Below are 25,874 nucleotides of genomic sequence, written 5' to 3' on the forward strand. Positions count from 1 at the left end.
GATGGATTAGGAGCGCGTCTGGGAGAAGCTGGAGGATATGGAGAATCGTAACCGGCGGAATAACGTCCAAATTGTTGGAATTCCTGAGGGAGCAGAGGGTCAGAATATGGTGGACTTCCTGGACGGGCTCTTTTCGAATCTGCTTGACATAACAGGCCATAAGCTGGAAATCGAGTGAGCTCACAGGGTCCCGGCTCGGCGATCTGCTGAGGGAGACAGGCCCCGACCAATTCTGGCCAAATTCCTGAGATCATCCGATAAAGATGTCGTGTTACACAAGGCAAGGGGCTTTTTTGGAAGAACTACAGCATTTTCTTGTTCCCAGACTTTGCGAATTCAACAAGAGAGAAACGTGATCAATTCAAGGAATACAAGAAACTCTTACATCAACGGAAGGTCGCTTTTGCACTGATGTTCCCGGCCAAATTGAGAATAGATACTAAGGATGGCCGTATTTACATGACCCCAGCAAGCAATGTCCTTCATACATTAATGACTCTCTAACCCTAACCCTAACCCTAAGTTATTTTGTGGTTCTTATGTTGCAGTCAAGTGAACCGACTCACTGAACATCCACTTTATCGTCCGAGGAAGCTGAGCACCTTTTTTCTTTTTTTTTGTGCTGGTTCCGCCTAGCGGCTTGAGTTTGTTTTGTGTAGCAGCACTCCTTTGGGACAGTGTTGCGGATGAATCTGCAAGTTTTTTGTGCTTACGCCTCCTGTTGGTTAGAGTTTGTTTTGTGGAGTATTTCTTGCAGGACATTGGAGTGATTGGGTCATTTGATGCACTCATGTAGCAGTTGAATGGGCCGGCTCACTGAACATTCATTTGACTGTCCGAGGAAACTGAACGGCCTTTCCATTTTTATTTTATTTATTTATTTATTTTATTTCATTTATTTTTTTTTATTTATGTATTTATTTATTTATTTGTGTGTGTGTGTGTATGTGTGTGTGCTGGTTCCGCTAGAGGCTGGAGTTTGTTTTGTGGAGGAACACACCCTCAGGACAGTTATGTGGATGAATCTACACGTTCTTTGCATTTATCCCACCTATTGGCTGGAGTTTGTTTTATAGATTATCTTCTGTTGTGTAATTCTGTTTTACAAAATTTGTATAGAAACACTGGACTTCAGCAATCCGATGGCAAAGTTGTCGCAGGGGCACTCGTAGGTGTACATGGACTGTTTGAGTTTAGAGCGATGGACGCCGATTGGTGCTGTCATGCACGGAGTTATTGCGCACGTTTTACTTTTTGTCTGTTTGTTTGGTTCGGGGGGAGGTTCAGGGTTTGATTGTTGCACTAATGTGGAATGTGGTCTTTCTAATTTTATTTTTGACACAATCTATTTTTTCTAATATGTCAAAATGTCAAATGTTAGTATGAGTTGATTGTCTCTCTCCACGTGGAATGTGAATGGGTTGGGGCACCCCATAAAAAGAAGCAAAGTTATTTATCTTCTGTGGCGGAATGATCCGCCCCTCTGGCTCGTCATCTTCGCCCCGCCTCTTAGGGCCACCCTTCAGCTAGGCTCACTACGGGAGTTGGGCGGGAGAGCGAGAAGAGGTGCATAATTAATAAGCCTCGTTTGGTCAGCGGTGAATGAAGCACACCTGATGGGGATAATGCTTCATCACCGCTGTCTTTAAAATGCAGTGCGCACCTCTTCTCGGGAAGCCAGCTTCAAATCTCCACGTGTGCACACACTGGAATCCTCGCACACCCAGGACCAGAGCTGGGAGGGATCAGATGAGTGGACGAGCTGCCAGACCCGTTCTTCAGACCCCTGGATGCTGTAATGAGTCCCCCGGGGGTGAACAGCTCACGTTGCCGCCGACGGGCTAGATGCCGGGCCGCCTTCCCCTCACGCTTGCCACGGGCCTGGGAAGACAGGCCGCCAGTGACGCCCACGCGCTGTGGACTTTTAAGGGGAGCGTGAGCGGCTGACTGACCGAGCCCGTGCCTGGGCTTTCCTATGAACACTACCCCTCCCCTTTCACGGAGCCCCGTTCACCACGAGGATACCAGTTTCCCCCTTTATTATGAACACTATTCCCCCTTGGACACTTTATTACCCCTTTTAGACATTTTTTCATTTATTATTGTTTCCAATAAATGCCTCTCTGAGGCTTGACGCCACACAAACTGTGTCTGTCTCTTGCTCACCCTGCCACACTTCTTAAACGTAAGAAATATGATATAGTGTTTCTTCAAAAAATGCATCTTTCCACACAGGAAGCTGAAAAATTTGGGAAGATATGGGGTGGACAAGTTTTGTTTAGTGCTGACTCAAGTAAGAGCAGGGGAGTCATTACACTGGTAAGTAAACATCTGCAATTCAAATGTCTCAAACAGATTACAGATAAATTAGGACGAGTCATTATTGTTTTAGCAGAAATTCAGGGGCAAAGTCTGATTTTGGCTAATATTTACTCACCTAACGCTGATGATCAGGGCTTTTTTATAGATCTTGAAGGGATGTTGCAAGCTGCTGGCACCCCTCGTGATATAATATTGGGAGGAGACTTTAATCTGTTGATGGACTCAGTCCTTGATCACAGTGAAGCAAATGTGTGTAAGCCCCCTAGAGCGACATTGATGCTTCACAGGATGTGTAAAAATCTTGGTCTTACAGATATTTGGAGACTTTTGAACCCATCCGGTAGGGACTATACATTTTTTTCATCAGTCCATAAGATTTATTCTAGAATAGATCTTTTTTTATATCTAAGTCCCTCATTTCATCTGTTGTTGATAGCTCAATTGGAAACATCTTAGTCTCAGATCATGCCCTGGTGAGTTGAGAGGTGTTGCCACATACGGAGAAAAAGAAATCATATAGTTGGCACTTTAATGTATCCCTTTTGCAAAATCCTGAATTCCAACAAATGTTAAAAGCTGAAATCAATGTTTATATGGAGACCAATTGGTCCTCAGTATCCTCTGTTGGCGTGACTTGGGAGGCACTTAAGGCAGTTCTTAGGGGTCGGATCATACAGTATGTCTCATTCATCAAAGAATCCAAAGCACGAGAACTCGTGGAGTTGGAAGAGAATATTAAAAGTGCCGAGGCAGAGCTGAAGCACCACATGTCGTCTGATGGCCTCAGAGAATTTACCCGATTGAAATACAGATATAATACTATTTTGTCGCGTAAGGTGGAGTTTTGGCTATTCAGAGATATACAGTCATACTTTGAGTCGGGGGACAAAGCAGGAAAACTTCTGGCTAGATATATAAAGCAGAGAGAGTCTTTTTCTACCATACCCTCAGTGAAATCTGCTGGTGATGAAATGTTTACCTTGGCCATTGATATTAATAATGCTTTTAAAGAATTCTATCTTGATCTCTATAGTTCCACGTCTTCATCTACTGATGAAGATATTAGAAACTTTTTGGAACCATTAGAACTCCCTAAACTGACGACTGAGCAAAATGAAAAGATGAGCTTGATGAGGTAATTAAGGCCTTGCCAACAAGCAAGGCTCCAGGGCCAGATGGCTTTGCCACTGAATTTTTTAGATCTTATGCTACAGAACTGGCTCCACATTTATTAGAAGATTATACGGAATCATTAAAGAATGGAAAGCTCCCACCAACCATGACACAAGCCCAGATCAGTCTGATTCTTAAAAAGGACAAAGATCCAAGAGAGTGTAAGAGTTACCGTCCAATTTCCCTGATCCAGCTAGACGTAAAAATATTGTCAAAAATTTTGGCTAACCGATTAAGTAGTTATGACATCTCTTATAAATATAGATCAGGTGGGGTTTGTTCGGGGATGCAGCTCTTCTGATAACATTAGGTGTTTCATCATTATCATGTGGTCAGTGGCGAATGATCAGACTCCAGTCGCTGCCATCTCACTTGATGCCGACAAGGCGTTTGATATGGTAGAATGGGATTATCTTTTTAAGATTTTGGAAATATACGGGTTTGGGAATACTTTTATTGGATGGATTAAGTTACTTTATAGACACCCAGTAGCGGTGGTACAAACAAATGGATTAATTTCAGATTAGTTTACTCTGGATAGGGGCACCTGGCAGGGTTGCCCTCTTTCCCCATTATTGTTCTGTCTTGCCCTGGAACCATTAGCAGCCGCGATAAGAAAGGAAGATGATTTTCCAGGGGTGGTGGCGGGAGGTGTGGCGCATAAGCTTTTGCTTTACACAGATGATATTTTATTATTCGTCTCCGACCCCACTGCCTTGCCTCCACAGAATTATTAATTCCTTTTCTAAATTCTCAGGATACAGAGTTAATTGGTGTAAATCCGAAGCTTTGGCTCTGACAGCATACTGCCCAGCAACGGCTTTTCAGCCAGGCGTCTTCCAGTGGCCTGAACATGGCAATAAGTATTTGGGCATTTTATTCCCAGCAAATTTGTGTTATTTAGTTAGAGTTAATATTGACTCCTTAATAAAAAGATTTTCTAGTGATGTGGGCAGTTGGACTTCATTACATTTATCTATGATTGGGAAGGTTAATGTTATTAAAATGAATTGTATTCCAAAATTCAAGTACCCCTCTCTTATTTCAAGCAATTTGATAGCATAGCGAAGTCCTTCATTTGGAATGATAAACGTCCCAGATTACATTTCCATAAGTTACATAGTCTGATTGACAAAGGTGGGCTAGGCCTACCCAAGATTTTGTTTTATTATTATGCATTTGGTCTCAGACATCTGGCTCATTGTTCGCTTCCACCTGAGAAAGCCCCTCCCTGGTTTTGTATTGAACAGGAATTTTTTGCCCCTATTTTGCCATTGCAAAGCCTTTCTATCAAACTAATCGGAGAAGTTCGGTTACACCCCGTTATCTCGCATTTGCACTCGGTATGGACAAAAGTGTCCAGAGTGTTTAATTCGGATATTTATTTAAATGTTGCCTCGAGCAGATGGCTGAACACAAAATGATGGATTAATAAGTCCCCTTTCTGCTGGTCAGAGTGGATTGTGAGGGAGGTTAATACGCTCGGTGACCTATATGAGAGTGGAGTGTTGAGATCCTTTGAAAATTTGGTTCAACATTTTGGGATTCCCATGTCTCAATTCTTTAGATATTTACAGCTGCGCCACCTACTCTGTACTATTTTTGGGAGTAGCATACACCCCCCTAAAGCAGCAGATACTCTGGGAGTGGTGATTACTGCTTTTGGAAAAGGGGCATCATGAGGCAACAGTGTATTACTCCCTGCTAATTCAGGGAGATGGAGCTTTAACTTCTATCAAAAGATTATGGGAAAAGATTTAAACTTGGTATTGGAGGAGGGAGTGTGGGCTAGGATTATAAAAAAATGTCAACACGGCCCATGTTTTCTGGTGGTGTGTTGAGATCCTGGAATTTTGGTTGAAGGTTCAGAGTTTTGTGTGTGATGTGTTGGGCACTCGGGTTTCGTTTTGCCCCAGACTCTGTGTTTTGGGCGATGGGGCGGTCATTGATATAGGGGATAAACACATAAAAAACTGGGTCCTGACCAGTGTTATGACAGGCAGACAGATTGTTTTAAGGTGATGAAAGCTGGCTGGAGTGCCCTCATTTCGGGAGTGGTGTGCGGAGATGGTGAAGGTGGCAGCTTTCGAGGAGGTGTCGTGTAGAAGGCTGGGGATCTGGGATTCATTTGTTGGGAAATGGGGCAGTTGTGGTGTAATAAGCCATTTTTGTGGGACTCTCGGGGAGGGGCTATGGAGAGAGAGGCGTAGTTTTAGATGTGTATGATTATTATTATATATATATATATATATATAATTTATTTATTTATTTATTTATTTTTCTTTTTGTGCGTGTACTTATGTGTGACCACGGGGATGTTCGTTGGGGGTCGGGATGGGGTTGTTGATTGGGGAGGGGTAGTAGTGGGAGTTAAATGTTGATTCATTGTATATATGTTTTGTTTTTCTTGGTCAACTTTATGAATCAATAAAAATGTTAATCGGAAAAAAACAAATCATACGGTGGCTTCAAAATTCATGTTTGAGGTATAAAAGTGTGTAATATATGTTGTAGAACAAAACGTCCATGTGAAGTAATGTTTACCACAGATCTTATTCTACTCATAAGTTGACAGGGGTGGATCATCCAATGGGTTTTATGGGCGTGTGCCCAGGGGGCCAGGCCATTAGGGGGACCATGCGAGACGGTACACAAGAGTGAAATGCATCCATATAGCGCATGGTTATTGGGTAAGAACGTTCCGCACCCAAATCCCCCCCCCCAACGACTGGCTGGGCCCTGCAAAACATGTAAGCCCGAGTGTCTAGAGTACTTTAATCCGACACTGTAAATAAAATAAAAAAACATTATAAAACTCCATAGGAAAATCCTGAGGGAACCCATGGCGAATTAGACTTCGGGGTTCGCCTACAAATTGACGTCACAGCTGAACAGCTCTATTAACCTAGCTAGCACTTGTAACTTAATGGTCCACCTTAAAGCAAGATAACACAAATTGGGCTATTTAAAAATGACAAAAAGTATTTGAATATCAGATAAAAAGACAAAGGTACAACTAGGCTGGTAAATTGGTCTGTTATGGACTGCAGTCCGTTCTGACGAGTGCTTTCAATTCTCACCACATTTTTTAGTGTAAAAGTCCACTCTCATCATGTCTATTCAGCAAGCGCTCTTTTTCCAGCCCGGAACCTCTGTCACGTCCGTGTGTGATTTTGAATTTTCCACTTTTACCACGGAGACCCTCTCATACCTGTTCAGCGAGCGCTGTTTTGAACTGCTGCTGGACCGGAACCTCTGCCACATTCACGTGTATTTTGAATTCACCGCTGTAATGCCAGCTCATGCATTAGGCAGCTCTGTGATTGGATGGAAGCGTTCCTTCTCATGAATAATGTCGAGAAACTCTCAGGATCTGTTGCTTCAACTTTCGCTTTTTAAACTGGAAAATGAAACACTCAAAAAAGTGAAAAATTAACCACTTTCCGCTTGTTTATAAACATGAGTGCTATCATTATTTTTAATGATGTGCAACCTGTACCTAGGTTTCATGACACTTTAAGCTCAATCGACAGCAATTGTGGCATAATGTTGATTAACACAAAATAAAATTCAACTTGTTCCTCCTTTTCTTTAAAAAAAGCACAAATCTGTGTTACAGTGAGGCACCTATAATGGAAGTGAATGGGGACAATTTTTAAATGTTAAAATACTCACTGTTTCAAAAGTATAGCCACTAGACATAAAGTATATGTGTGTAAACATGATTTTAGTGTGATAAAATCACTTACAAACCTTTTCTGTGTAAAGTTATAGCCAATTTTACAACTTCATACCACAACGATGTAATGTCAACAAACTTCATGGTTACTTGCGTAACCTCCGTTCCCTGATGGAGGGAACAAGACGTTGTGTCAATGTAGTGACACTAGGGGTCACTCTTGGGAGCCCGAGACACCTCTGGTCTTTGATAAAAGGCCAATGAAAATTGGCGAGTGGTATTTGCATGCCACTCCCCCAGACATACGGGTATAAAAGGAGCTGGTATGCAACCACTCATTCAGGTTTTATGCTGAGGAGCCGAGACAAGGTCCGGCCATTTCAGCGGGTAGTTCAGCGTTGTGGCAGGAGGGACACAATGTCTCGTTCCCTCCATCAGGGAATGGAGGTTACGCAAGTAACCATGACGTTCCCTATCTGTCACTCACTCAACGTTGTGTCGATGTAGTGACACTAGGGGTCCCTATAGGAAACACCACAACTGGCTGAACTGTGTTACGTGAACTGGCGGTGTGTGACGGGCAGACCACTGTGTGCCTCGTAGCCAGCACGCCAGGCCAACACGTAACCTCACCCAACATAGCTATAAGTGTCGAACGGCCCTTTGGGGACAAGTCGACTACCCATAGGTAGAGACATGCTAACCCAGTCGTGGCCTCTTTTCCCCTTCTTTTTTTCCACTCCCTAAAAAGAAGGGGGAATTATCCAACTGGGCCGCCAGGTCTAGTCGGGGAGTGTCCCTCCCAATGGGAGGACACCGCGGAGACCACACCTTGCCCAAAGAGGGGGGGGATATTTAAGTGGAAAAAATACGTCACATGACCTTGACGACCAAGTGGAGAGTCTCAAGGTAGATCCTTTCCAACGGGGGAGGAGTTAGTACAAACATGAAGACTGGGGCAGAGGGGCTTTGCCCAAGGAAGACGCAGTTTGCCAACAAGGAAACGAATTAGCGGAAGATATACATCGCATGGGGATTACCTTACAGGGAACCGCCACATGCTGAGCACCTACCCCAGAACAGTGCTCTTAGTTAGCACGTGTACTGGGCCAGCAGCGAGTCTCTCTGAAAACTCGCCTGCCACAGGGCTCGAAGGAAGTCAACCAGGGAACATAGTTTGTGAACACTACTGGGAATTAATGGCGCACATCTTCAGCTCAAAAGAGGTGGAAGGCACTATGTGCAAGCTATACACCCGGCCGGTTATCCCGGGCTTATCCGCTTGTATTGCGTGCCACTACCTGGGACGAAACCGGTTCCACCTGGAGGTTGTAGAACCTTGCAAAGGTGTTGGGTGTTGCCCAGCCTGCTGCTCTGCAAATGTCTGTTAGAGAGGCACCCCTGGCCAGGGCCCAGGAGGCCCCTACACCCCTGGTAGAATGGGCTCGTAGCCCCACCGGGGGGGGCATGTCCTGGGCGTGATATGCCATAGCTTTGGCGTCAATGAGCCAGTGGGCGATCCTCTGCTTGGAGACAGCGCTTCCTTTTTGCTGTGCACCAAAGCAGACAAAGAGCTGCTCAGAGATTCTAAAGCTCTGCGTGCAATCCAAATAGATGCGTAAAGTGCGCACTGGACACAGCAACGATAGGGCTGGGTCTGCCTCCTCCTGGGGCAGCGCTCGAAGGTTTACCACCTGATCCCTAAAAGGGGTCGTGGGAACCTTGGGCACATAGCCTGGTCGGGGTCTCAGGATCACATGAGAGTAGCCCTGACAGAGAACGCTTGCAGGTCACCTACCCTCTTGATGGAAGTGAGCGCAGTCAGGCGGGCAGTCTTCAAGGAGAGTGTCTTAAGCTCAGCTGACTGCAAAGGCTCAAAGGGGGCTCTCTGTAGACCCTGAAGAACTACAGAGAGGTCCCATGAGGGAACGAGGTGTGGTCTGGAGGGATTCAGCCTCCTGGTGCCTCTCCGGAACCTGATGATCAGGTTGTGCTTCCCTAAGGTCTTACTGTCGACTGCGTCGTGGTGTGCTGCTATGCCGGCAGCATACACCTTCAAGGTGGAAGGGGACAGCCGCCCTTCCAACCTCTCCTGCAGGAAGGAAAGCACTGATCCAACTGCGCATCTCTGGGTGTCTTCCCGTCGGGAAGAACCACATAGTGAACAGATGCCACTTAAAGGCATACAGGCACCTCGTAGAGGGGGCCCTAGCCTGAGTGATTGTGTCTACCACCGTGGGTGGTAGACCACTTAGGTCTTCCACATCCCGTCCAGGGGCCAGTCATGGAGATTCCAGAGGTCTGGTCGTGGGTGCCAGATATTGCCCCATCCCTGAGAAAGAAGGTCCTTCCTCAGGGGAATTTGCCAGGGGGAGGCTGTCACGAGGAGCGTGAGGTCCGAGAACCACGTCTGGGTGGGCCAGTAGGGTGCTACCAGGACGACCTGCTCCTCATCCTCCCTGACCTTGCACAGGGTCTTGCATATTTGCACAGTCCAGGGGGCCACCTGTGTGCCAGCGCGTCTATGCCAAGGGGGGCCTCGGTCAGGGCGTACCAGAGCGGGCAGTGGGAGGATTCTTAGGAGGCGAACAGGTCCACCTGTACCTGTCCGAATCGACTCCAAATCAGCTGGACCACCTGAGGGTGGAGTCTCCACTCTCCCCTGAGAGTAACCTACCGTGACAGCGCGTCCGCTGTAGTGTTGAGGTTGCCCGGGATGTGAGTGGCTCGCAGCGACTTGAAGTGCTGCTGACTCCAGAGGAGGAAACGGCGGGCGAGTTGTGACATACAACGAGAGCGCAGACTGCCTTGGCGGTTGACATATGCTACCATTGCCGTGTGGTCTGTCCGAACTAACACGTGCTTGCCCTGGATTAACAGCCGAAACCTCCGCAGTGCGAGCAGAATTGCCAACAACTCGAGGCAGTTGATGTGCCAATGCAGTTGCGGGCCCATCCACAAGCCAGTGGCTGCGTGCCTGTTGCAAACAGCGCCCCAGCCCATTTTGGAGGCATCTGTCGTGACCACGACGTGCCTGGAGACCAGTTCTAGGGGAACACCTGCCCGTAGAAATGAGAGGTCGGTCCAAGGGCTGAAAAGACAGTGTCCCATGGCGCCATGCCCATCTCGGGACTCGAGTCTGAAGCCAGTGCTGAAGCGGTCTCATATGCATCAACCTGAGCGGGGTGGCTACCGCTGAGGATGCCATATGCCCCAGGAGCCTCTGAAAAAGTTTCAGTGGAACCGCTGTTTTCTGTTTGAATGCCTTCAAACAGGCCAGCACCAACTGGGCATGCTCGTTCGTGAGGCGCGCTGTCAAAGAGACTGAGTCCAACTCCAAACCGAGGAAAGAGATGCTCTGAACCAGGAGGAGCTTGCTCTTTTCCCAGTTGACCTGAAGCCCTAGTCAGCTGAGGTGTGAGAGCACCAAGTCCCTGTGTGCGCACAACATGTCCCAAGAGTGAGCTAGGATTAGCCAGTCATCGAGATAGTTGAGAATGCAAATGCCTACTTCCCTTAACGGGGCAAGGGCTGCCTCTGCGACCTTTGTGAAGACGCGAGGAGACAGGGACAGGCCGAAAGGGAGGACCTTGTACTGATACGCCTGACCCTCGAATGCAAACCGCAGGAAGGGTCTGTGTCGAGGTAGGATCGAGACGTGGAAGTACGCGTCCTTCAGGTCTACCGCCGCGAACCAATCTTGATGCTGGACGCTCACCAGAATGCGTTTTTGCGTCAGTATCTTGAACGGGAGTCTGTGTAAAGCCCGGTTCAGTACTCGCAGGTCCAAGATTGGCCGCAACCCACCGCCTTTTTTTGGTACGATGAAGTAGGGGCTGTAAAACCCCTTCTTCATCTCGGCCGGAGGGACAGGTTCAGTCACGTCCTTCCGTAGGAGGGTAGCAATCTCCGCACGCAAGGTAGCAGTATTTTCATCATTCACCAAGGTGAACTGGATACCGCTGAACCTGGGCGGCATCTGGCGAACTGAATCATGTAGCCGAGTCGGACGGTCCGGACCAGCCATCGTGACGGATTGGAAAGCGCAAGCCATGCATCCAAGTTCCGCGCAAGGGGGACCAAGGGGACAATGTCGTCGGATGTACCGGCAGGTGGGGCCTCGTGGCGGGGCAGAGCTCGAGGTGCCACACCACGTCGTGGCCGTGCTGAGTCTAGGGACATCGAAGCACTTACCTGGCTTCTTGTGACCACCCCCGGAACAGCCTGGGACGGGGGAGGAAGAGGCCTGTCCTCGTAACCCGTGGAGACTGTCACATCGGGGGCGGCTGTGTGCCACAGCTGGGTGCTCAGGGGCGGGGAGACCACCGCTGGAGCGCCAATCCTGCAAGGAAAAACCTGTGGACAGTAGTCGTGATGACGACTGGGTATGTGACCCAGGGAAGAAGGAAACCGCTCTTTTGCTGAACTGTTGGGTACCGCAGCCACTTGGGCATGTGGCGAAATCAAACAAAAAGGCAACAAACGATTCTCCACCCGGCCCTTCACCGGGGGATGGAGTGGTCTTCTTACCAGCTCCAGATGAGTGGGTTTCTTCGACCTGGGTCGCCCATCTCAGGGGCGCTTTGATGACCTCCGTGGGTTCTTAGCGGCCAACTGTGAGACGGGTGGCGTCTGCTTCCTGCGGTGGCTCCACGCCAGGGCCGGGCCGAAGGGGCGGGCTGTGGCGGAGCCGGTGCGGTCACCATAGGGGGACGCCCTTGGCGACGAGCAGACGGGGTGCGGGATCTTGAGCCACACCGGGGCAGGATAAGCCAGATAGCCTCCGTCTGCTGCTTCACCGTCAAGAATTGCTGGGCAAAGTCCTCGATGGTGTCGCCGAACAGGCCAAAGGTGGCGCTCCTGGACCACTAATGTGGCTATCATCCGCCCGAGAGACCGCGCCGTGACCTTCGTCCCTCAGAGAGCGAGGTCGGTCGCAGAGCGCAGTTCCTGCATCAGATCTGGGGCGGAACTACCCTTGTGCAGTTCTTTTAGCGCCTTGGCTTGGTGGACCTGCAGGAGAGCCATGGCGTGCAGGGCAGAGGCGGCTTGTCCAGCAGCGCTGTAGGCTTTAGCCGTCAGAGACGACGTGAACCTACAGGGCTTGGATGGGAGCTTTGGGCGTCCACGCCAGGTGGCGGCGCTCTGCGGGCATAGGTGCACCGTGAGCGCCTTATCCACCGGAGGAATCGCCGTATAGCCCCTGGCCGCCCCGCCATCGAGGGTCGTGAGGGTGGGGGAACTGAGGAATCGGGGCCGGGCAGTAAAAGGTGCCCCCCACGATTTTGTCAGCTCCTCGTGCACTTCCTGGAAGAAAGGCACTGGAGCGGGGCGTGGCTGCTTTGAGCGGCGCCGCAAGCCCAGGAACCAATCATCGAGCCGCGAGGGTTCAGGGGAAAGCGGAGGGTTCCACTTTAGCCCGACGCTCGCGGCCGCCCGGGAAAGCATGTCCATCATCTCTGCATCAGCCTGTGACTGGGCAATCGTCCCCGAGGGGGGGAGCCCATCTGAGGCTTCTGCATCCGACTGGACAAGCCCGCCCTCCGATGCTGCGCTTGAGAGCTCATCATCTTCGTGGGCTCCGAACAAGAGGCCAGACTCGCCGTGAGACGAGCCGGCGGACTCATCCGGAAGCCCGACTGGGGCAGACGAGCTTGCTGGGGAATGGGAGGTCCGCGGGGGGATACCCGGCGGAGGCGATCCCGTTGGGGTCCCCAAATCGCCCCCAGTGCTGGCCACGCTGGCCTCATACCCGTAGGTAGAAGGACTGAGGTGGGGAGTCGCTGGGGTGGCTTGCTTTCTTACGAAAGCAACCCGCGACCGCAACGTTGCCATGGTCATGTTCTCGCAGTGAGAACATGAACCATCCATGAACGCTGCCTCCATGTGGGTCGCGCCCAGACACGCAAGACAGCGATCATGACCATCCGAAGTTGAGAGATAACGACCGCAACCAGGAATAACACACAATCGGAAAGGCATCTTTAAAAAGACACGTCTTTAAAAAGACGTTCCTTGTGTGCCGCTCTTTTAGAGAAATATACTCTTTTAGAGAATTAAACTCTTTCAGAAAATATACTCTCTTTTTTCTGCCGAAGTGCCCAGGGGCGTTCTCTGCAGTGCACCAGTGCAGAGGAGGGAGAAGCTGCTGAAATGCGCCGTCAGATCCAGCAGAGGTGAATGAACAGTAGAAATTCAGCTCAATGAGCATGACCGTTCGGCTCCGAAGAGAAAATCTGAATGAGTGGTTGCATACCAGCTCCTTTTATCTCCATATGTCCGGGGGAGTGGCATGCAAATGCCACTCACCAATTTTCACTGGACCAGAGGTGTCTCGGGCTCCCAAGAGTGACCCCTAGTGTCACTACATCGACACAACGTCGAGTGAGTGACAGATAGGGAACCATAAAACTCTAACACGACTGTAGAAATGACTATTTCAACAACTTTACAGCTCAAATAATACTCAAGTTTTAACAGAAGAATTAATATATGTGCTTTTATAAAATTATAAGCTTCACATTTCTGTTTAAACCCTCCACAAATTGTCCCCATTCACTTCCATTGTTAGTGCCTCACTGTAACTCGATTTTTGCTTTTTTTAAAGAAAAGGAGGAATGAGTCGAAATTAATTTTTGGGGTAATCAGCATTATGCTACAAAAGCTGTCGATTGAGCTTAACTTGTACTGAACCCAAAACACTCCTTAAACTGATTTTGAATTCTGAACTTTAGTTTAAAAGTGCCTTCATTTGTTCAGTCTGTAAGTGCCCAGTATGCACTTAATCCTTGTCTTTCATACAGAATGTTTCAGAGAAGCACTAGACATGTTGAGTTTAGATGATGAATAGATAGAATCCAGACTGACACAAACTGCTTAAATATGAATGATTAAATGAATGAATCAGAGAATGGATTGAGAGAATGAATGATGAATGAATGCGGTAATAATTTAATTCAGTTTGCAGAGTACGTCTGTTGTGTTTGACACTGAAATATGTGTGTCGGGGATCAGAGGCCAGAGCTGTCACAGGAAATGACTGATGGACAGCGTTGGTTGTTTCTGTCAATTAAAGACCCAAGTCACCCTGTGACTGACAGCACAGGGTCTAGGGAGGTTTGGGGCTAATTGTGTTTGCGACCCAATCTTCTTATCATCAGTACACAGACACACACCAGAACGTTCTCTGAGGTTTAGCATTGGATGACCTTGTTTTGTTATGAATGCATGTCTTTTATTTATTTTGTTAATCTATTTTATTTGCCCTTTTTTTTAACTAGGCAAGTAACTTAAGAACAAGATTCCCACCCAAAATATTTAAGTATATTTTTTAGATTTACGCATTGCAAATTTATGACAAATTTCCATCAAACTGAATTCAGTAATCTTTGAATAATGCATGTATTTTGAATTCAGAATTCAGAAGTATTTAATTAAACTAGTATGAATAAGTATGAATTTTAAAAACTTACAGTAGTAAACTAAATCCATATATTTAAAAAAAAATACTATTTGATAAAGCTTGGCAAGAAAATATTGTCCTCTTTAAGGGGGAATGGGAACAATTAAAAATAATTACATATATATTAGAGGTAAACAAAAAGGTAAATAAAAAGAAATAAGCAGTACACAGTAAAAACAAAATGCAGCGCATTAATAAAAAAATATTAAATTTAAAATAATGAACAACGAACACACAACTTTAAAAAAACACTTTCTGTGACACATTCTAAAGCATTTACAAATGTTAGTATTTACATTTTTAAATGTAGTTTTATAAGTCAATAAAAACTGGTCCAGACAACATAACACAGCATAAAATGTAGCCATTCATTTGCAGGGTTTTCCAAAGAAGAGGTCTATTTTAGCTTCTTATATCAGCTTGGAAAGCACATTCTGGCCCAGTGATGTGAAACAATTGGAAATCTATTGGTCTTTTTTTTAGAGCTGTCAGAGGACCAGGTCATCTTAGACAGAGATAAGGGAAGATACTTACGTTGCACTATGGGATGTCTCTCCTCTGTTGGAGACAGGAGGAAAATCTGATAGTGCAGCCCAGCTCCTTGTTCATACCGCAGCTTCTCTTCCTGACAGCTTATCACCACAGAGTCTCAGATTTTGTTTGTTTTTTGGAAGGGAGGTCATGATTGTTTTTAAAAATATATATATTTTTTTATTATTAAACTGTATAAAATAATAATATTATAGTATTAAAGTGATTTTATTTATTTATTAAATGACATGCAGAAAACGTCCCTTTTACCTGTCGGATATAGTCTCAGGAGAAGCTAAAAATAGACATCTTCTTTAGAAAATCCTGCAAATGAAGGGCTACAGATTGCTGTCTAGGCCAATTTTATTTAAAAAAAAAAAATCATATCATATAATTAATTGAATCAATTGACAGCCCTAATTATAATATTATAAAAACATTCATATTAAATATTATATAAATATACAATATTAAAATATAAACTGAAAATATAAAGTGACTCAGGATCAGTGACAATCAGGAAATCTATATACACACTGGCAGCCAAAAGTTTGGAATAATGTACAGATTTTGCTCTTATGGAAATAATTTGGTACTTTTATTCACCGAAGTGGCATTCAACCAATCACAATGTAAAGTCAGGACATTAATAACGTGAAAAATGACTATTACAATTTGAATTTTTTTTTCAGAACTTCTTAAACTTCTTCAAAGTGTTCTCATCAAAAAATCCTCCATGTGCAGCAATGACAGCTTTGCAGATCCTTGTTATTCTAGCTGTCAGTTTGTCCAGATACTCAGGTGACATTTCACCCCACACTTCCTGTAGCATTTGCCATAGATGTGGCTGTCTTGTCCAGCACTTCTCACGCACCTTACAGTCTAGATGATCCCACAAAAGCTCAATGGGGTTAAGATCCATAACACTCTTTTCCAATTATCTGTTGTCCAATGTCTGTGTTTCTTTGCCCACTCTAACCTTTTCTTTTTGTTTTTCGGTTTCAAAAGTGGCTTTTTCTTTGCAATTCTTCCCATAAGGCCTGCACCCCTGAGTCTTCTCTTTACTGTTGTACATGAAACTGGTGTTGAGCGGGTAGAATTCAATGAAGCTGTCAGCTGAGTACATGTGAGGCGTCTATTTCTCAAACTAGAGACTCTGATGTACTTATCCTCTTGTTTAGTTGCACATCTGGCCTTCCACATCTCTTTCTGTCCTTGTTAGAGCCAGTTGTCCTTTGTCTTTGAAGACTGTAGTGTACAACTTTGTATGAAATCTTCAGTGTTTTGGCAATTTCAAGCATTGTATAGTCTTCATTCCTCAAAACAATGATTGACTGATGAGTTTCTAGATAAAGCTGTTTCTTTTTTGCCATTTTTGTCCTAATATTGACCTTAAGGCATGCCAGTCTATTGCATACTGTGACAACTCAAAAACAAACACAAAGACAATGTTAAGCTTCATTTAATGAACCAAATAGCTTTCAGCTGTGTTTGATATAATGGCAAGTGATTTTCTAGTACCAAATTAGCAATTTAGCATGATTACTCAAGGATAAGGTGTTAGAGTGATGGCTGCTGGAAATGGGGCCTGACTAGATTTGATAAAAAATGACTTTTTTCAAATAGTGATGGTGCTGTTTTATACATCAGTAATGTCCTGACTATACTTTGTGATCAGTTTAATGCCACTTTGGTGAATTAAAGTACCAATTTCCTTCCAAAACAGCAAAATCTGTACATTATTCCAAACTTTTGGCCACCATGTGTACATATTTACAGTTACATATATTTGTGTAGTGTATATAAAAATAATTACATACTACAGATTTTACAATTGCATGTAGTGTAATGACATTAATCAACTGAATTGAATTGACGATAGGACACTAAGGCAAAATGGCAAACCTGTGATTACCACAACTTATGGTGCTGAAATTGTTGGCACCACCAGCTTGGACCCCAGTAGCTTGTTAAAAATGATAGTAGGCCTATACAAAAATGGTAAATGGCATTCAGGTTCACAAAACTTTGATTGAAATTTAACAAATATGACCTGCTCCATCAATTTGAGTCACTTCAACCCAGAAGCACATTTTCAGGTTTTTATTTATTTATTTATTTATGGACTGTAGTAAGAAGAAAAGTCTAAGCTTTCTCACAATACAATTATTATGTTACTACTCCAAACCATTGTCAAGATATAATCATTTAAATGTTGGCTGATGAAATTATTTAAAGCTGCACTACGTAACTGTGTGCTCTCTAGCGACATCTGTGGTTGAAACTTAAAATAGCAAGCAATTTGCTGAAGAATACATTACGTGAGTCGTGTTTCGGCACTGCTCCTCTGGCGGATGAATCTCCCAATTTGATTTTACCTGGACATCGCCTGTGTGATCATGACTTGAGCCGGAGTTATAACGTGCTATTTTCATGTTGATATTATGATATACCATTAAACATTTGAAACGGAAATATTACTTGCTTTGATGAAGATAAACAACACTCTTATTTACATATTTGATTGAATTTTACACTTAAATCGCTTTTCTGACACTTCTCAAAGCACTTTTAAATAGAGAACAGAGGACTCTCCTCAGCCACCACCAGTAGATCTTAATATGATTATTCAAGTGTTTTATCTACTATTAATGTTTTTCAATTTAAGAGGTTAAACTCATGATATGACTGATACAAGTTCAAAAGAAGACTTTATTTATTTTGGATTTTTTTTTATTTTTATCTTGTGGCTTGTTGAACGCATTGCTACAGAGACATAGCGTGTGTGGAGGCTTCATGCCATCCACTGCAGCAACCATGCTCAACTCACCACACGCCCCACCAAGAACGAACCACATTATGGCAAGCACGAGGAGGTTACCCCATGTGACTCAACCCTCCCTAGCAACCAGGCCAATTTGGTTGCTTAGGAGACCTGGCTTTAGTCACTCAGCACACCCTGGGATTTGAAGTAGCGAACTAGCGAACTCCAGGGGTGGTAGCCAACATATTTTACCACTGAGCTACCCAGGCCCCCTAATAGAAGACTATTAATTTTATACTATTGACCAGCCTCAGTTACTACAATAGCATGTCTATGCAATGCACATAATAACACCGTAAACCTAAAACATAAAAAGAGGATTCAATAATGATGGGGATAAAACATACTTTATTAAATGTAAAAATAATATGCAATATAACAATTGCAAGAAGTACATTTCAGAAGTCATACATATTAAACATGTCACAGTAATTTCACCGGACAACGTAGATACATCGTGATCGGTTAACACACAAGTAATGTTCGATTCATAAAAGCATGACAAGCAATATATGCTTCAACAACCCTACCAGACAACACATTCAAGCTTTATAGCAGGTAAACAACTTTGCCAAACGGGTAACAGATAAACATCCAGACTGCAACGATGCTGTCCTGAACTGTGTGAGTGTTACTGAACTGAGTTGAACAGCGTAGTTAGTTTCTCCAGCCGGAACATGAGACAGCCGGTACTTCGTTCCTGTGTGTGCGGACATGACGTAATGGCACAAGGATGAACGTCACAAGCCAAATCGAACCAGACAGCTCAAAATACAAATCATTTTTATAGGCTTACAGTAGTGAATCGGGGTAATGTAAGGACATTGTTTTGAACACTGATTGTTGATGTACTCAATCAATAATGGCAATTTGTTAAATTTTAACCAAAAAATCTTACATAGTGCAACTTTTAGTACTTTCCTTTTTACTTAAGTGCATACATACTCCAAATGCGTCTCTGGGACAAAGTGACTCAAAATGATGGAGCAGGTCTCAAATATAATTTGAGTTTTCAATGACATTTTCTATAATCCAGATTGTCAGAATCTTACTGAAAGTGCTGCCTGTACATTTAGGACATAATAGAGATGTGCTATTGGGGTATTGTATGAAGGCATGTAGGAAGTCAGTACAATCAAATCTAATAACAATAGTTCTTTTTGGCTTGCACAGCTACTCTCTTTTTCTAGTCATAAGAATTTTGGCTTGTATGTGAACACTTTAAAAGAACTACAGTAAGTCGTCAAACTTAAAAATAAGACCTCAGATGACAGAAAAAACTCTCAGTTCCAACCCAGAGAACTTTACATCCATTCAGACAGCAGCTAATAATTTATTTAAACTAAATATTAGGAGAACTTCCATGTTCCTAGGAGCCACCAACTTTGCAGTTTTATACAAGGTGTTGTCTTTTTCCATATAAATCTCAAAATTACTTAAGATTTTGGTAGAAAGAATTAGATAAATGCCATAGAAGATTCTGAAACAAATAATTTAGCCTGTATATTATTCATTTTTCTCCATTATTATCTTGCAAAAGAAGCAGGTTGATAAAACAAACAGGCTTTATAGGTGAAGTTCCTTCTTCAAGGTAACAGGAAAACATTTTGATTTAAAAAGATATTTCAGTATAACAAAGTTACCAAGACACCTTTTCTAGCAAGATGAAAAAGAGAGTTTGCATCTAAATTATAGCTTGGAAGTATGTTCAGTGGTGTTGCCATGGATTTACCTAAATTTTTCTTGTTGCATGATATGGCAGTATATTGTGAGATTGTATCTGGAACTGAGGATGAATTGGTCATGCAAAGAAAGCCACAGCCAACGCTGAACCTTTCAGAGAGAGCCATTTGTAAAGACTGCTGATTTGGCCCTGACTACATTGTATCAGTCTGATGAAATTGCGACCCAAACTGATCCTCTTGAAAATGGCAAACAAGAAATTCCACTCGATTTAATGCTTTATTAGCATGAAGAGATTCTATCACAGCAGGATCTTTCTGGCCATTGAAATTATGCAATGGTAAATACTCATCTGAGATTATCAGAGTCATATCTAGCAACCAAAACCAGTTTGGTCAGGTTATATGATCTGTAGATGTACATAACCCAGTAAAGGCTTGGCTTTTAACTTGATCAAAATGATAATGATTATCCTTTTTTAAAAATAAACATAACTTCAAGGTCTCTTTGCTGTCTCTCAAGGAATCCCTTTGGCTACATTTTTAAGACTGTTAAAGTCTTGACTATTACAAAAAAAAAGAAAAGCTATTGAATTTTTCCACTGTAAACACACTCAGAAAAAGGTCCCCTTTAGTTAAAATTTAAAACTCATTTTGGGCACATAATTGTACCCCAAGGACCTATTGTGTACCTTTTAAATGTGTTTTGTTCTTCTGGGAACAAACAAAACATACATTTTCACCTTAAAGGAATAGTTCACCCTAAAATGAAAATTCTATCATAATTTACTCACCCTCATGCTATTCCTCATGCCATTCCAATTTCTCAGCTCTGTAGGTCCATTCAATGAAAGTGAATGGGTGCCAAAATTTGGAAGCACTAAAATCCACATAAGGGCTACATAAAAGTACTCCAAATGACTCTGTTGGTTAAATCCATATCCTCAGAAGTGATATGATAGTTGTGGGTGAGAAAAATATAAATATTTAAGTCCTTTTTTGATATAAATTCTCCTCCCTGCTCAGTCAATCTCCACTTTCACTTTCACTTTTACATTCTCCTTCTGTTTTTGGTGATTCACATTCTTCATGCATATCACCCCCTACTGGGCAGAGAGGAGAATTTTATGATAAAAATGACTTAAATATTGATCTGTTTCTCACCCACACCTATCATATTGTGTCTGAACATATGGATTTAACCACTGGAGTCATATGGATTACTTTCATGCTGCTTTTATGTGATCTTTGGAGCGGCAAAATTTTGGCACCCATTCACTTGTATTGTATGGACCAGCAGAGCTGAAATATTCTTCTTAAAATCTTCATTTGTGTTCTGCTGAAGAAAAAAAGTCATACACATCTGGGATGGCATGAGGGTGAGTAAATGATGAGAAAATTGTCATTTTTGGGTGAACTATTCCTTTAAACAGTACCAATTTTTCTGAGAGTGTGATGCCCAGAAAAAACTTGACCTTTTGTTACAACATGCCTTAGTATCGGTTTACCCAATAGCTATTAGCAAAAATATAATTTGGGAATTTTTGTTTGGAGGATAGAATTCACAAAACAATATTCTAATTTTAGACAGATTTGAAATGTTTTAAACCAACATACCAAGCCACTGTTAGAGAAAAGACATATTTTGTGTAAATGGACTCAAACCCTCATAGTTATTGAGATATACAGTACTGTAGCACCCAGACTTCCCTACTGTAAGTATGTGTTAATGTGGGTTTAGTATTGTGTTTGCATTCTATATTTACAATGTGTGCAAATCTTTTCACAGGGTCATGGGCTCTGGGGACACGCCTATTCTGATTGTTGGCAACAAGCGTGATCTACAGCGAGGTCGCGTCATCCCCCGCCACAGTGTATCTGACTTAGTGCGAAAAAGCTGGAAGTGTGGATATGTGGAGTGCTCTGCTAAGTTCAACTGGCATGTTTTACTGTTGTTTGGAGAGGCTCTCCGCAGTGTGGGTTGTGCCCGCTGCAAGCACGTCCATGCCACCATCCGTTTCCAACGGGCGCTCAGGAGAGATCGCTGTTCCCTAATGTGAGCTTCCAGTTTCTTTTTTGAAATGCCCATTCGAAAACTGATGTTTTGGACAATGGATGCTCCATGATTTCTTGGTCTGACTGGAGAGCTGTGATAACCTTCTTGCCAAGGAAGACAGATGTGGTCTTTAAACAGGGAGTCCCTGTTGCTTCATTACCTAAGCCTTCAAAATGATGTCTCCACCTTTGGCCTGAAAGAACACAATCAACATCTCTGCCTCTTACCATAGAAACTACAAAGAAACTGCCAAAAAGCTGGTAGAAGGCAACAAAAACAGCTTTACAATAGTGCAGTTCTGTCATTGCTTACATTCAGGCCAGGACAGCATATCTAAATGCTTATGCTGAGCCTACGCTAATGGATTTTCTAGCACTTGTAAGGACAAGTGTCTCCCAGCTCAGGTGCCCAAAGAGGCACTGTACACAGGCACTTATTCTGCAATACTCCACAGAACACAAATAATACAAAGAGTGTACGTTCTATGGATACTTCCATGTTGTTAAGATATTCCTATTTGTCTTGTTTTGATACTGTGTCTTATCCCACAAATGTACTTTAATTTATAGCAAATTATGCCTAGGTATGAAAATTTGCCCAACTTTGAAACACTGGAGACACAATGAACTACCTTAATTAAATCAAGTGATGGGGAAAGAGGAAAATATTATTTGAATGTTAATGTGTTATGAATGAATCATCTGACATTGTGGAACCCTTTTAGGTCTCACCCTTTGTTTTCATGTAAAGATTTGAACGATGTCTGTATGAGGCAAGTAAAAAAAAGTTAAAATATAGCCTTCTTTAAAGGTGCTGTAAGCGATGTTAGCGGTTCTGGAACTTTTATACACTTACGCATCTCATCCACACTAGAGCGGCGTTTTCCTCCACCAAAATCTGAGACTTTCAAAAACACCCTCCATAGTCGCATACTTTGGAAACCGATGACATTAGGAAGTTTTCAAACTGAAACGGATTAATGTGGATGTGGTCTAAGGCACTGAATTAGACACACCACCTCTTTCCAAAGCCACATCCACACTAATGTCATTTTCGTTTGAAAACTCATTTTACAGTTTCTTAACATCATCATTTAACCAAAGTATGCGGTAATAGAGAGCATTGTTGAAATCCTCCGTTTTCAGTGGAGGAAAACGCTGTTCTAATGTGGATGAGAGGTGTAAACGCAGCAAAATCACGTTAAACCTGAATGACTTCATTTCAATAACACACTTTCAGGTTCATGCTTTCTATATATGGGCTGCCTTGTGAGAACGCAAAATGACTCACAGGCAGAAATTGCCTCAAAGTCCTCTGATTTGCTAAACAAAGAAAAGAATATGTATGTGGCCCACGGTCACATTTTGTTTTTTTTTTATTTACAAAGACTAGCACTGTCACAAAGAAATATGTGATATTTCACGACACTCATTTCACTTATATTTGTCAAGTAATAGGGAGGTTTTCCGTGTGCCATTCCATTAAAAAATCACTAACAGCACCTTTAACGATTTTACCCAACACATCTCTGCAACAAATACACAACCCAGTTTGCTCAAATACATGTTAAATACAAATGTCTACATCTAAAGAGCACAGTAGTCTTATAATTGGCTGGACAATAAAATGCATTCTCTTCTTTGTGATCTATGGTGAGAGTCCGAATCAATACCGACATCATATCTCTTCTTCAGAGGCAGGGTAATGTACCTGTCCTACTATATTAAATTCACTCTTAAAAAGATGTCATTAATAACTGCTACAATTTAAATCTATGAGCATAATAGTGTGGGTGATTGAAGGAAAGACTGTACTGGTTTGCACTAAAGCTTGCTTATCAAAGTCAATAAATATTTGCAATTCAGGAGAGAATTAAACCAAAACCAGAAAGTTATTATATTTTTATTAGTGTTTACTTTTAAGGCAAGCATCGCTAATATTATTGCTCATACTTGGGTTAAGGATTATAACAATCCACTAACCATAAGTATTAAACTTCATTATATTAAAATGGACATGAATGATACCTCAAATCATGCAGTTGGTTGTAGTGACAAGTGCTTTTATAAGAGATTTTCGCCTGGTGTTTGATGATAAAATGGATAACTTACATTGAGTAGGGACCCAAACCATATCTAGGGACCAGAATATCATAGAAGCTGTGTCCCAAACAACACACTATACACTATGAACTTACAATATACACTATGCACTCAGCCATGTAGTGTATGAATTTTCAAAGTGTAGTATCTTCCCAATTCGAACACTTAAAGGAATATTCCGGGTATAATACAAGTTAAGCTCAGTCAACAGCATTTGTGGCATAATGTTGATTAATACAAAAATTCATTTTGACTCGTCCCTCCTTTTCTTTAAAAAAAAAAAAAAGAAGAAAAAAAAAGAAAAAAATCTGGGTTCCAGTGAGGCACTTACTATGAAAGTGAATGGGGGCCAATCCATAAATGTTAAAATACTCACTGTTTCAAAAGTATAGCCACAAGATATAAAGGATATTTGTGTAAAAATTATTTTAGTCTGATAAAATCACTTACTAACCTTTTCTGTGTAAAGTTATAGCCAATTTTACAACTTCATTACCATGACGATGTAATGTCAACAAACCCTAAAATGACTGTAAACATGACAATTTAAGCAAATTTACAGTTAAAATAATAGTATTAACAGAAGAATTAATGTCAGTGCTTTTATAAAATTATAAGCTTCACATTTCTGCTTTTAAGCCCTCCAAAATTTGGCCCCATTGTGAGTGCCTCACTGTAACCTCCATTTTTGCATCTTTTTTTTAAGAAAAGAAGGGACAAGTCAAAATTCATTTTTGTGGTAATCGACATTGTGTCACAAATGCTGTCGATATAGCTTAACTTGTATTGAACCCGTAACATTCCTTTAACGGTGTTTTAAGACACATAAGTGTTCGGCGTTTAAAAGCTGACGGAAGTGACGTTTCAATCACACATGATGTGTTGCCGCTAGCTTTAGCGCGTGAAACCGGCGTTAGCCAACCTCAGTTCAACACTTGTATCTTAAACATATTAAATTTTTACACAGCTTGGGGTGATGGTAAAGCATTCAACTCACATTTGTAAGGTGCTGTATCCACACTGAAGTTTCGCCCGCTGCTACATTCTTCATTATTTACATCTGTTTTGTCAGACCAGCAGCGCAGCCAGATAACTCCGCCCCTTCCACTATCTACAGCAAGCCGCGTGCGCTGAGTGCATGAAGTGTCCAACATTCCACACTCCGTTTTGACAGTTGAAACTTTGTGTACTGTTTGCTGCATTTTTAGCATAAACGTACTACTTGCACTACTTACATTACAAAATGGCGTAGAATAGCGCAGAAGTGTGCGGTTTGGGACGCACCTTTACTGTAGACTTGGGAATGGGTTCTTTCGACTTGGGCCAGCAACCATCTAGCAACACCACTCAGAACACCATAGTAACCGCACATCATGCACAAACAACAACCTAGCTTTGTGGAGGGGACTTTTGTATGGGAGAGCACCACTCACATTTTCTTCAGAAAATGTAAAAGTATAGTTTTAGTCTGTCTGATTCATCCTCTGAATCAGTGTACTTGCAAAAAATGTCATCTTTTCATCCAAAGTCTAATAATTGAGGCAAGAATTTCATCTTTTCATTCAAAGTCTACAAAATTGATGTCCTCACAGTAGCATGGCTATCACAATCCTTTGAGGATATTTTCAAAGTGCTCCTCTCCACTGACAAGAGTCTGGGGATGTAAGGGAAGGGAGAGTGGGGGATGAAATGGGTTGGAGGGAGGGAGTAAGGAGAAGAAAGTTGCAAGGGAGCACAGCTGCTGTAGTGTAACACACTGCAGCTCTGACGACGCTATCAACACAGCTCCAGACTTATGCCAGGAGTTTATTTATAAAGCCAGAAGCCAAAAACACTGAAGTACTAGGTGACTTGGAAACTCCAAGGAAGAAATGCTAAAGAGATGTTCGGTGGAGCCGACATGTGTTGAGTGAACATAAAGCTCACCGTGTCAAATGCCTCTGCAATGATGAAACAGAAACATATTTGTAACTTGTTATGAAATCTAAAAACACAGAAACTCATTTGTCTGTGAACTGAATGCCTTTGTTTTTGTGCAAATCT

The 25,874-nt window shown here is 42.9% G+C and overlaps 1 protein-coding gene across 1 annotated transcript in view; it reads left to right on the forward strand.

Moving 5' to 3' along the window:
* Positions 1-23,373, forward strand: part of LOC127434972 (ras-like protein family member 10B) — a 36,712-nt gene extending 13,339 nt beyond the window's left edge. The window contains exon 4 of the mRNA XM_051688046.1: positions 21,463-23,373. Coding sequence (XP_051544006.1) covers positions 21,463-21,733 — 271 coding nt within the window. The 3' untranslated portion in view covers positions 21,734-23,373. The remainder of the gene's footprint in view (positions 1-21,462) is intronic.
* Positions 23,374-25,874: the final 2,501 nt, after the last annotated feature.

Source organism: Myxocyprinus asiaticus, chromosome 4, assembly GCF_019703515.2.
Source record: "Myxocyprinus asiaticus isolate MX2 ecotype Aquarium Trade chromosome 4, UBuf_Myxa_2, whole genome shotgun sequence".
Taxonomy (NCBI): Eukaryota; Metazoa; Chordata; class Actinopteri; order Cypriniformes; family Catostomidae; genus Myxocyprinus; species Myxocyprinus asiaticus.